Source organism: Sinocyclocheilus rhinocerous, unplaced genomic scaffold (genome assembly GCF_001515625.1).
Source record: "Sinocyclocheilus rhinocerous isolate Xijiao unplaced genomic scaffold, SAMN03320098_v1.1 scaffold5941, whole genome shotgun sequence".
In the NCBI taxonomy this organism is placed as follows: domain Eukaryota; kingdom Metazoa; phylum Chordata; class Actinopteri; order Cypriniformes; family Cyprinidae; genus Sinocyclocheilus; species Sinocyclocheilus rhinocerous.
In genome coordinates, this window is record NW_015627187.1 from 140,845 (window position 1) to 154,888 (window position 14,044).

The 14,044-nt window shown below is 37.1% G+C and overlaps 1 protein-coding gene across 2 annotated transcripts in view; it reads left to right on the forward strand.

The window, feature by feature from the left end:
- The window catches only part of LOC107720833 (adhesion G protein-coupled receptor A2-like), a 33,737-nt gene that overhangs the window by 16,771 nt on the left and 2,922 nt on the right, over positions 1 to 14,044 (forward strand). For both annotated transcript variants that reach the window (XM_016528671.1, XM_016528676.1), the window contains exon 3: positions 4,484 to 4,555. In XM_016528671.1, coding sequence (XP_016384157.1) covers positions 4,484 to 4,555 — 72 coding nt within the window. The remainder of the gene's footprint in view (positions 1 to 4,483; positions 4,556 to 14,044) is intronic.

Sequence of the window (14,044 nt, forward strand, 5' to 3'; positions counted from 1 at the left end):
GTGAAATATTATTAGAATTTAAAATAGCAGTTTTTTATGTGAATATATATTATTTTTATTTTATTTATTAATTGTTTTATTTCATTTTATTTTTCATACATTTAAGTATTTTTAAAATAAAAATATATGTAAATGTATTTATAAATAAATTAATAAATATTTATACTAAATAATTATACTAAAGTAAATTTGACAGCCACCAAAAAAAAAAAATAATAATAAATATATACAGTATATGTTTAAATACATAAATAAATAAATACAGAAAAGGCATTTATAATGTCATTTATAATTTCATTTCGAGATTTTTATTGATTATTTCAAGTCATCTCCCTTACTCCCTTCATGTTAAAGGGATAGTTCACCCAAAAATGAAAATGTGATGTTTATTCGGTAGTATAAATACAAGTAGTCCGCGTCCGCGTCCGCGCTGTTCGTGTACGCGTCCGGATTGCTCATGTGGAAAGTATAACACGGGCTTAATGCATCAGCTTGAAGCTTAAAATAAAGATTTCTCATGTTTTGGGCAGCTGGGATCACATACTTTTCCTGCAGGAGCTCATTCTGTTTCCTCCAATATTTTTAAATGCAATTTGACTATATTATTTTTGTTTATAAATTTATTGATAAACAAATAAATAATATATAAAATTTATTTATACATACAGTATATACATACATAAACAATTATACTAAATACAATAAATAAATAATACAAAAATAAATGTATTTATAAATAAATAAATAATATATAAAATTTATTTATACATACAGTATATACATACATAATTATACTAAATACAATAAATAAATAATACAAAAATAAATGTATTTATAAATAAATAAATAATATATAAATACAAAAATTTTATAATAAAAAAATTCAGGAAAAACATTTATAATGTCATTTATAATTTCATGATTTTTATTGGTTATTTCAAGACAATCACACTTCTTTTTAAAGCAATTTAAGAACAAAAACACATTAACTTAATTATCATCAATTGAAATATGAGATAAAAATGTTTTCAATCAGTACATTGAAACAACAATAAATGTCAGTGACGCAGACAATAAAAAAACCTGTTCTCATAATTTTACCTTCTTAAAAACTGTTTAAACGGGTTTGCAGTTGTTATTTTGTAACGTTTGAGTTTCCATAACCAATCATTTTCCAGATCAGGATCAGTGAAGGGGCCAATCAGATTTCAGCTCCCTCCCGATGCCCCGCCTCCTCTGTCTCTCTTTGTGTTTTCTAATGTTTGACAGGACGCTTTACAGAAGCACGTCTAGAGTCCCTGTGAACTCTGAACGTCTTTCCCAACAGACAGTTTAAACATGTAGTGCTTTCTCAACATGACATGCTGTTTTAGTGAAAGCGTCTGCTGTTTGTTAGTTTCGGTTAACCTGCTTGTTCGCTCCATTAATCGTCTTCCTCCTGTGGGACGCCCCGTAATAAACTCTTACTAGAAGAAGAAACTAATGCGTGAATATTAGGATATAAATCTGCACATAAGTGTCACGTGCGAGACATGTGGCGCCACCTTTAGGTCGGGCTGTATGGATTCGCCTGTAGATGAAATATTAGGTGTGACTGGTAACATTTGTCAGGAGTTTAACTGTCTGCAAGGCCCATAAAGTCAGTGTAGACACGAGGAAAGCATATAGATGTCAAACAGGCTTTAATTTGAGAAACGTTACAGCAGTAATTGACCGACCCTGTGAGTCGAGGCAGCTGGAGAGGCATAAGATGAAACCGAGTCTCTCAGGAATTTCTCCTGTTCGTTCTGAGTTACAGCAATTAGAGGAACATTAATAATGCAAGTAATTGTTAACTCCCTTATTATGTTGAAATGTGGGTACTACTGATGTTTTTGGGTCAAACTGACCCGCATTGGTTTCCATGCAATTCACCCAAAATTGACACTTTGAAAAAAAGAAAAGGAAAAAAAATCTAAAGAAACAGAAAACCTCTATTTTAGCTTCTCTATAAAAAAAACTCCTGTTGTGTTTAAAAAAAAAAAATATTACACCCTTCATGTTGAGGGTCAATTTGAACATAAGTAAATAATATGTAAATATATATATATACAGTGGGTACGGAAAGTATTCAGACCCCCTTAAATTTTTCACAAATGAATGAATGAAAAAATTAATTAATTAATATAGTTACACCCTTCATGCTAAGGGTCAGTTTGACAAACAAACAATAAAGAAATAAAGAAATAAATTGTAAGCAATAAATAAATAAATAAATAAATAAATGTTGTATTAAAAATAGTTACACCCTTCATGTTAATGGTCAGTTTGACAAACAAACAAATGAATAAATAAATAAATAAATAAATATTTCATTATTTTGACCCACATATTTTTCTTTAAAATTAGCTGCGCGGACACAAAATAAAGACATTTCCTTCTTTTTTTATTTTTATGACTGCTTGTAGTGACAATTTGCACACTGCAAGTGACTACAACTAAATATAAATAGTATCTAACATTAATTGTACTGCGTGTAAATAGTATTTATCGCTATTTGTACTTGGTGTAAATAACCTATTTATAAATAAATTAAGTAAAAGTCTTTTTCTTATGTCTGTTTTCAAAACCTTGTGAGGATGAAATGGGTTTCTCGTGCTTATTTTCAGTGCTGAAACAGACTAGTAAAAAAAATATGAACAACCAAAAACATAATTTCACATTCGTGACCGAAAATAAGAAGACACCAAATTTCAAGAAGAAATAAATAGTTTAAATTAGAAATTCGAATGTGGGTCAGATTGACTCAAACACACAACATGAGGGTTAAATGTGTGTTTGCATTATGATTAACACAGATGCATATAGAGCGTGACTGATGGCACTTTTAAGACCTTACATTCTTATGTATGCATTTATGAAAGATGGCATGCAAACTCTTTTCCTTCAAGCTCTGGGAACAAGTGGGATGACCGGAAAAGTTTAATGGCACTGAACAGAAGTGTTTCTAACGTTTGACTGGAGTCACACACCATTAGAGCCGGACGGAAACCATATATAACTTAAATATTTCACATTAACCACATTTAATCAATCCAGAAACCCTGAGAGCTGTGATTTATAACCAGACGAGTGATTTGAAATGCATATTAAGGGCATTTTTGTTCTTGAAAAGCTCCTGAAACATTCAGCTGTTGCTCGTGGCTTTACAAACAGCCAAACAGGAGAGCAGAAGCGTCCGATCTGCCAAGAAAGAGGGATTATGAAAGGACAGAAGTCTGTCTCGTGACATTTTTCCTGCGTGGTTCTGACGGTCTGCAGATGTGTTGTGTTGGACTCCGTCCTCCTTCAGATTCCTCTCACTCCCTTCGGACACGGGAAGCACAGGGACACAATTTCAGGAAGTTTGTTTTGGCCTCGGCGGAAAGCCATATTATGGTTCTGCGTCATGCATTTTTAGTGCACTCGGTCCGAGCTGAACGCACTGAGGTTTGTGTGGAAGGCTGGTTCTGCCACTGAATAAAAACGTAAAAAAAAAAAAAAAAAACTTTTTGTGACTTTTTCTCACAATTCTGACCTTTTTTTTTGCCATTCTGAGTAATTAATGTCAGAATTGTGAGATTTAAACGTACTATTCTGAGAATGAAAGTCAGAATTGTGAGGAAAAAATTACAAATTGAAAAAAAAAAAAACAATTTAGCGAAATTTGCGAGAGGTCACAATTGACTTTTTTTTTTTATCCACTACAAAGTTGAAATTGTGAGATATAAACTCAAAATTGCAAGAAAAAAAAGAGTCTCAATTAGCCTTTTTTGAAAACCGGTTTCCATAGATTTGATGTGTTTCGTTGGAAGTGTGGATTTTAACTTATAAGCTATAGATCAAATCTCTCTCTTTTTTTGTATAACAATATTGTTCATTTGTTGCACTAATATTAATCAAATTAGAATTTAAAATACTAAATTGCAAAAAAAAAAAAAGATAGAACAAACTAATGAATTCATTAAAATAAATTTAAAAAATAAAGTTTTGAGTTGGTCAGATTTGTTTTATTTAATGTTTTTGAAAGAAATTCATTTGATTAAAATTGTGAAATGTTATTATAATTTAAAACAGCTGTTTTCTATGTGAATATCTGTTAAAATGTAATTTATTTCTGTGATCAAAGCTGTATTTTCAGCATCATTACTCCAGTCTTCAGTGTCACATGATCTTCAGAAATCATTCTAATATTCTGATTTATTAGAAACATTTCTGATTATTATCAATGTTGATGAACAGAAAGTTCAAAAGAACAGCATTTATTTGAAACAGAAATCCTTTGTCACATTATAAAAGTCACTTTTGATCATTTTAATCCATCTTTGACAAATAAAAGTATTCATCTCTTTAAAAAAAGAAATCTTACTGAGCGAGATGCTTATTTATTGATCTGTCTTTAACATGTTGAATGCTCACAGATGCACTGTTGTTCATTCCTCTCTCTTATCTCTTCTGTCTTCAGGGATCTCAGCAGTAATCTCATTAGCAGAATCAGCCCCGGCGCCTTTCATGACCTGACGGCTCTGAGGAGATTGTACGTATGATTATACCTAATAAATACGGTACCTAACCCTACAATCAGCATGTTTTCTAGGTGCTACAATGCCTCTAGAAATGTTTCTACAACTAGAATCTCTTATAACATGACAATATGTCAAGATAGTTCCGGTGCTTGATTCTGATTGGCTGAGCCGCGTTCGAAGCTGTTGTAAATGACTCTACAAAGTAACATACACCTTTGTTTACGTTTGTGTGTTGCTCGGCAACCACTTTGTTGGAACCACAACTGTTTCTGAGGAGCTACATTGTTTGGTGGAAGAATACTGTTTTTATTAATATCATTACACTTTATTTACTCTGTTTTATTTTGTGAAACCGTACTACGTATATGGAATAACCGTTTTATAAAAGCAAGAAGCCCCGTGAAGCCGTGGTTTACAGTGAATTTACAACAGCTAAGGGGCATTGTTAGGCACGACGCAAAAACCCCCTTAGCTGTTATAAATTCACTGTAAACCACGGCTTCACGGGGATTATTGCTTTAACAGTAGCAAACTAACACTGCACTCACATCCATGAAACCTTTTCATTGCCAAAAAAAAAAAAGAGGAAATGCTCTTTTAGTTTCTTTTTGACCCAAAATTTGATGCCTTGACCCCAGTCTCAGTCCATTCCTTGTGAAGTTCACTCAATTTCTTGAATCGATTTTGCTTGACAATGCTCATAAGGCTGCGGTTCTCTCGGTTGGTTGTGTATCTTTTTCTTCCACACTTTTTCCTTCCACTCAACTTTCTGTTAACATGCTTGGATACAGCACTCTGTGAACAGCCAGCTTCTTTGGCAATTAATGTTTGTGGCTTACCCTCCTTGTGAAGGGTGTCAATGATTGTCTTCTGGACAACTGTCAGATCAGCAGTCTTCCCCATGATTGTGTAGCCTAGTGAACCAAACTGAGAGACCATTTTAAAGGCTCAGGAAACCTTTGCAGGTGTTTTGAGTTGATTAGCTGATTGGCATGTCACCATATTCTAATTTGTTGACGTATGTATAAGTATACAATCTGTGTAATTTCTACAGTATTTTATTGTATCTGCTCATTTGCCTTGAACCCTTTGCATGATGGGACAAGTGGATAGGTTTGGCAGTACAGATTCCTGATTACAAGTCAAGCATTCACTGTTATTGATGAAAAACTTAGGGAAATATCCAAGTCCCCAGGAATCTCCCTAAACTTCTAAAAATTAGGTTAAAATTCTGAGATACATAATAACAATTCCTGTCAATCAGCCTGTTTCCTAGTCACGTATTGTTAGTTGTCCAAATGTATTCAAATACTAAAACAACAACAACAACAAAAATAAAACATCAGACGTATGAGAAATGAAGTCAGAAAGTTGCAATCACGAAATGAGCATACAAAAGACAACTTACAGCATGATTAGTATACAACTTCAAAACTGCAACAATAACATGTTTAAAAGACATTGACAGTTTCTGTTGTATGGCCTCTCAGCTGAAGGCCCATGACGCTTAGAGGCCCCAGGACACTGGCCCCATTGACCCGATCCATAATCCATCTTCACACGTAAATGCTGATATAAGCTCTCCAAAGTCCATACAGAAGAGATCACAGAGATTTTTAAGAGCCAGTTTGAACAATGATAGACAGACGAAGCATGAGTCGCTCCTCTGACATGTTTATGCTGACAGAGTGTGGAGCGATTTCATGTGCATTATTATTATTAAAAGAAAAAAATATTAATTTCTACTTAATTGCATTGAAGTGCCTCAGTGCTGTTTATAATCTGACTATAAAAACTTTTAATTCATAAATGTAATAATTCAGAGTTGTTTTGCATTGATTTTAAAAGACTCGTTGATTACCAATAACAAAAAGCTGACAAAATAGCGATTTAAATAAATAAACAAAATGGCACAACTTCATATATCACCATATGCTCCCCCGCTGATAACAGTAAGAATTGTTTAAATATGAATAGCTACATGTTATAAAACGTATAGTTCCGGTCCTTGATTCTGATTGGTTGAGCCGCGTTCGAAGCTGTTGTAAATTACTCTACAAAGTAACATACACCTTTGTTTACGTTTGTGTGTTGCTCGGCAACCACTTTGTTGGAACCACAACTGTTTCTGAGGAGCTACATTGTTTGGTGGAAGAATACTGTTTTTATTAATATCATTACACTTTATTTGCTCTGTTTTATTCTGTGAAACCTTACTACGTATATGGAATAACCGTTTTATAAAACCAATAAGCCCCGTGAAGCCGTGGTTTACAGTGAATTTATAATGGCTAACTCCGCTTCACGTCATGCCTAACAACGCCCCTTAGCTGTTATAAATTCACTGTAAACCACGGCTTCTTGGGGCTTATTGCTTTAGTAAATAGAAACCAAAAATGGACATTTTGACACCATTCTATCTGTTGTAAATTTAACGGCAGATCCAGAAGCACCACAGAATGGCGAACTGAAAAAGCATTCAGTGTTTTTAAACTTCTACATTGGAGCTCACATCTTTATGCAGCACTCTTGAGAATCAGAGGATCTGAAGGTTCGTTTTGCAGAGGCTTTTATCATCTCAACATGCAGACGTTTAATGTGACACTGATTGTGGATGTGCGTGTGCCAGGCTGCTGGATGCGCGTATAATTTAAGCGGCAGGTCTCGGTGCTAATTTAAGAGCTCCCAACCTATGATTACAACATTGAACCGAACCGAGCCGCTCCCACTGCACCGCAGCAGCGCATGTTTCTCATTACAGCTGGTAAAAGTAACCGATTCAGTTATGGATGCCGATCCGGAAACCGGGTTGATCTCTCATTGCTGGAGTGATTTAATGGAGACTCACTTGTGTAAAAATAAACAGAAATGAGTCGGATCATTTGTGACCCTGGAGCACAAAACCAGTCATAAGTGTCAATTTTTCAAAAGTGAGATTTATACATCATCTGAAGGCTGAATAAATAAGCTTTCCATTGATGTATGGTTTGTTAGGATAGGACAATATTTGGCCGAGATACAACTATTTGAATATCTGGAATCTGAGGGTGCAAAAAAAATCTAAATATTGAGAAAATCATCTTTAAAGTTGATCAAATTAAGTTCTTAGCAATGCATATTACTAATCAAAGATTAAGTTTTGATATATTTATGGTAGGACATTTACAAAATATCTTCATGGAACATGATCTTTACTTAATATCCTAATGATTTTTGGCATAAAAGAAAAATGTATCATTTTGACCCATACAATGTATTGTTGGCTATTGCTACAAATATACCCCAGCGACTTAACACTGCTTTTGTGCTCCAGGGTCACATATGGTTTTGGAAGCAGTGCTGTTATGGATAACTAAAACTCTTCAAAAATTGTTTTTGTTAATTGATATAAAGCTGGAATAAAATTTAAGTATTAGATGAAAAACTTAAAAAAAACTAAAATTAGAAATGTTGCCTTGGCAACTAACTGAAATAAGTTTAAGTACTAAAAATACTAAACTGAAAAAAAAATGAAAGCTAAATAGAAGTATTTAAAAAAAAAAAAAAATGACAAAAGCACATAAAAGTACTAAAACTTAAATTACTAAACAGTGTTATTTTAGTATTATTAATATCGTTTTTTTATTTTGTTAAAATTTTTATTGGATTTAATTTTTTCTGTTTTAACTTTAATTTTAAAGTTTTAGAAATGTAGATTTTTTTGTTAATATTTTGAATAGATTTTTACATTTTCTGATTTCACTTTAATTTTACTTTTCACTTAACGTTTTAGTAATTTTGGTGTTTGTCATGTTAGTTTTTTTTTTCATATATTTTTTTTTTTATTAATTTTTGATGTTTTAGTTTATTTAGTTTTAGTTATTTTAATACTTCACCTAAATAAATGTAAGTTAGACTAAATGAAAATGAGAATTATTGCCTTGTCAACTACCTCAAATGTTTTTATTTTATTTCAGTTAACATTTATAGTTTTTGTTTAGTTTTAGTTAATGATAATGACTAAATTCAGTTACTAAAAATGAAAATCCACTGATCCAAAGGTTAAGGTCAGAAAAGGTCATCATTGATGTTGAAGAAATCTAAAAAAGAAACCAATCAAATCCAAATGATGCAGATGAGTGTTTATGGCAGCGGATGCTCACACATTCACACACATATATTGATATAAAATTACACATAAAATTAAAGTGAAAACAGAAGATATGAAATCCAATTCAAAATATTAACAAAAAAACTAAATTTCAAAAACTTTAAAATTAAAGTGAAAACAGAAAATATAAAACCAAATTCAAAATATTAACAAAATCTATAATAATGATACTACCGTTTAGTAATTTAAGTTTTAGTAATTTTGTTATGTGCTTTTGTTATTTTTCTTCTTCTTCTTTTTTAATATCTCTATTTTTCGAGCTGTTTTTCCGTGACTAAGATGAGACGATGATTAGACGACAAACGATAACTGTGACTATATCAACATGCAATATCGTTAAGACAAGACTAAAGTGTGTTTTAAAAAATAAAAACTGTACCAAAATTTATTTTAATTTTCGTCGAAAATTTTCATGCGTGTGGTTGCCAGATATCAAGAGTTCAAATCCGCAAATCAGAGCTTCTCTTCACTGCTGAAGCGCCGACGATGATCTGAAAACACAGACAAACAAGTAAACTGAAGTTCAGCTTAAATGAAAGCGTCGTTCAGCCTCTCTGTGTTCTGTCACGAGATCTCGACTGTTTTGTGTGTGATTGTGTTTGCTGAATAAATACACTTACTCAACCGTTGCTGCTTTAATAGAGAAACATTACTGCAATTTGGAATTATTACCATTAGGAATTTTACTTTTAAAATAGATTTTGTTTGTTTTTGCCTGTTTTCATAATGTAGACAGAGAGAGTGCAAGTATTTTATATTAATTCATATATTAAATAGTCTGTAATAAATCAGTTCACTAGATGAGGTCAAATTAAGTCCACATTCTATTGATTTGTGCATATTGGTGAAAGTGCAATTTTGAGTAAAAAAAAACAAATCAAAACCTTTTTTTTATCAGTTTAGCTATTATACAGCATGATGAAAATGTGACAAAGTTTTCATCAACTAATGTGTGTGAGTGTGTGTGTGTGTGTGTGTGTGTGTGTGTGTGTGTGAGTGAGTGTGTGTTTGTGTGGGTGTGAGTGTGTGTGTGTGTTTGTACCTACTTAACCATATTTTGGGGACAAATTTATACCCACAACTGAGCAAAACCTGACAAAATCACCAAAAAACTCAATTTGGGGACGTCCTCATTTGTAAAACTGGTATAAAAAAATAAAAGTAAACAAAGTTCTCCTTCTTGGGAACTCAATGCTGCGCCCCCTAGGGGGCACATTGGGGAATGCAGCCTGCATGACCGGTGTCTGAAGCACGTGTGAAACAACGCCAATCTATTGTCCCACCTGGCCCATGATGTCATAGGGGGGATGCCCGGAAGTATAAAAGGGCACCTGCTGAATACGTTGTCCTCTTTGCTGTCTTCAGGAGCCGTCTGTTTGAAGTGCGTGTGAGAGACCAAGGCAGGTGAGCGCTGTGGAAGTGTGTGCCTCCGTTCCAGAGATTTCTGGCACTTGAAGACGCGCACGATCTATCTGTCATCTGTTTTGGTCAGGAGCTCATTGTGAGTGTTACCCAATGAGAAGCTCCATTCGCGTTTGTCCCTGTTCTCAAGAGATGAGTGACAAGTCGAAAATTTTCATGCGTGTGGTTGCCAGATATCAAGAGTTCAAATCCGCAAATCAGAGCTTCTCTTCACTGCTGAAGCGCCGACGATGATCTGAAAACACAGACAAACAAGTAAACTGAAGTTCAGCTTAAATGAAAGCGTCGTTCAGCCTCTCTGTGTTCTGTCACGAGATCTCGACTGTTTTGTGTGTGATTGTGTTTGCTGAATAAATACACTTACTCAACCGTTGCTGCTTTAATAGAGAAACATTACTGCAATTTGGAATTATTACCATTAGGAATTTTACTTTTAAAATAGATTTTGTTTGTTTTTGCCTGTTTTCATAATGTAGACAGAGAGAGTGCAAGTATTTTATATTAATTCATATATTAAATAGTCTGTAATAAATCAGTTCACTAGATGAGGTCAAATTAAGTCCACATTCTATTGATTTGTGCATATTGGTGAAAGTGCAATTTTGAGTAAAAAAAAACAAATCAAAACCTTTTTTTTATCAGTTTAGCTATTATACAGCATGATGAAAATGTGACAAAGTTTTCATCAACTAATGTGTGTGAGTGTGTGTGTGTGTGTGTGTGTGTGTGTGTGTGTGAGTGAGTGAGTGTGTGTTTGTGTGGGTGTGAGTGTGTGTGTGTGTTTGTACCTACTTAACCATATTTTGGGGACAAATTTATACCCACAACTGAGCAAAACCTGACAAAATCACCAAAAAACTCAATTTGGGGACGTCCTCATTTGTAAAACTGGTATAAAAAAATAAAAGTAAACAAAGTTCTCCTTCTTGGGAACTCAATGCTGCGCCCCCTAGGGGGCACATTGGGGAATGCAGCCTGCATGACCGGTGTCTGAAGCACGTGTGAAACAACGCCAATCTATTGTCCCACCTGGCCCATGATGTCATAGGGGGGATGCCCGGAAGTATAAAAGGGCACCTGCTGAATACGTTGTCCTCTTTGCTGTCTTCAGGAGCCGTCTGTTTGAAGTGCGTGTGAGAGACCAAGGCAGGTGAGCGCTGTGGAAGTGTGTGCCTCCGTTCCAGAGATTTCTGGCACTTGAAGACGCGCACGATCTATCTGTCATCTGTTTTGGTCAGGAGCTCATTGTGAGTGTTACCCAATGAGAAGCTCCATTCGCGTTTGTCCCTGTTCTCAAGAGATGAGTGACAAGCGTTTGCGTCTCGTGGTTCGGGTCCCGCTGTTGCCAAGGCACGACGAAGACTCGGATCGCGATGCCCTTTTTGGGTTATCGGATCTCGCGGATAGTGCTCGAGTCGAGCAACGCCTTAGGGAATGTGTGCCTCCATGTTTGGATTCTAACACTCGAGGGCATGTTCTGCTTTCACGTTTGTCTCGGCGAAGAGCACGCGCATTCAGAGTTACGCGCTCATTGTGATGAGTCACGATGTCTAAGCTCCGCTCGCGTTTGTTCCTATTCCCGAGGGATACGGAACAGAGCGTTTGTGTCTTGCGGCCCGGTTCCGCCGTTATGAGCCCTCTCATGGAGTGGGCCCCTTTTTCCTAGGGCCTCGCTATCTGAGAATAGTTATGTGCTAGCTCAGTGATTGCTCCCCTGCTTAGGGTTTTAAGTAGCGGTCTCTTGAGCCCTTACCTAGACAATGTTCTGCTTTTGCGTTTGTTTCTGCGAAGAGCACGCGCGTTCAGAGTTAAGCGCTTATTGTGATGAGTCACGATGTCTAAGCTCCGCTCGCGTTTGTTCCTATTCCCGAGGGATACGGAACAGAGCGTTTGTGTCTTGCGGCCCGGTTCCGCCGTTGCCGCGGCACAGTTATCTCAACTCGCGGTCATCGCTTTGATCTGCGGCATCCGCACACCCTCTCTTATAGAGTTGTCAGATGCCACGGATATTGTTGGGTTGTTATGACGATGAAGTGTGAGCTCAGAGTCGTTTCAGCCCTGATCTTGCGAGATCGTGGGCAGAGCTATATTCAGCTCGGCCGTGCCTCTCTAATATGCATGTTAATGTGTGTGGAGAGCCTCACTGGGTGTGAATATATTTAAATATCCTGTGGAGAGAGGCTTGCGAGTTTTCTCTCCCAGGGTCCTAGACAGTGCTGTCTCCCCTCTTTGGGTAATAAGTAGACAGCCCACATTTTGTGGTCTGGGTAGTTTAAGTCGGTCCCCCTTCTGGTAGCCCTTCCAAGGTACATAGCTTTCTGAGGATATCTATGTGCTAGCTCAGTGACTGCTCCCCTTCTTAGGGTCTTTAAATAGTGGTCTCCTTGAGCCCTTACCTAGACAGTGCTATCTCTCCTGCTAGGGTAGTGAGTAGATAGCCCACTCTCTGTGGTCTGGGCAACTCTGCAGGAAGGCTATCTATGCTAGCTGTGTATTGTTTACTTGGGACTGACACGGATTGGGGTCCTCCTTAGTATATCCATCTGATGTCTAGGCTCCGCTCGCGTTTGTTCCTATTCCCGAGGGATACGGAACAGAGCGTTTGTGTCTTGCGGCCCGGTTCCGCCGTTGCCGCGGCACAGTTATCTCAACTCGCGGTCATCGCTTTGATCTGCGGCATCCGCACACCCTCTCTTATAGAGTTGTCAGATGCCACGGATATTGTTGGGTTGTTATGACGATGAAGTGTGAGCACGGAGTCGTTTCAGCCCTGATCCTGCGAGATCGTGGGTGGAGCTATATTCAGCTCGGCCGTGCCTCTCTAATATGCATGTTAATGTGTGTGGAGAGGCTCGCTGGGTGTGAATATATTTAAATATCCTGTGGAGAGAGACTTGCGAGTTTTCTCTCCCAGGGTTTTCAGCACCTAGAGTGGTTATGGGGAATATCTTTTTGCTCTGGAATATGGCGGTCTGAGGGCAGCTTTATTCTAGCCTAGCTTCTGATAACTAGGTTGGGTTCCCCTTGGCACAAGTTCTCGAGTAAGTGCTGAAGTCTTTGTTAAGGAATCTGCTATTCGAGGATAGCTGAGTTCCAGGGCGGAGACCGCTTCCCTTTTAGGGCTTTTAGATGGTGGTCTCTGTGAGCCCCTTGCCTGGACTGTGCTGTCTCCCCTTCAGGGTTTTAAATAGATGACCCACTTCCGTGGCCTGGGCAATCTTCAGCCTTATCTGAGAGAACTGCTATTCGAGGATAGCTCTGTCCAGCCCCCTTGTGCTATGGCTACTGCTTATATCAGGCTTGATCTCAGACTATGATGTTTGTGTTCGCTCTTTAGCGAATCATTTACTGATTGTCTGGATCTCCCTCTTGTGAGATCTTGGTAAATAGCATGGTGCTTTGCTAGCCTACTGTGGGACTGACACGGATTGGGGACCTCCTTAATATAGCTTTCTGAGGGTGCCTCTTGTGCTATGGCTACTGCTTACATCAGGCTTGATCTCGTACTATGATGTTTGTGTTCGCTCTTTAGCAAATGATTTACTGATGGTCTGGATCTCCCTCGTGTGAGATCTTGGTCAATAGCACGGTGCTCTGCTAGCCTACTGTGGGACTGACACGGATTGGGGACCTCCTTAATCTTTGGGTAATAAGTAGACAGCCCACATTTTGTGGTCTGGGTAGTTTAAGTCGGTCCCCCTTCTGGTAGCCCTTCCAAGGTACATAGCTTTCTGAGGATATCTATGTGCTAGCTCAGTGACTGCTCCCCTTCTTAGGGTCTTTAAATAGTGGTCTCCTTGAGCCCTTACCTAGACAGTGCTATCTCTCCTGCTAGGGTAGTGAGTAGATAGCCCACTCTCTGTGGTCTGGGCAACTCTGCAGGAAGGCTATCTATGCTAGCTGTGTATTGTTTACTTGGGACTGACAT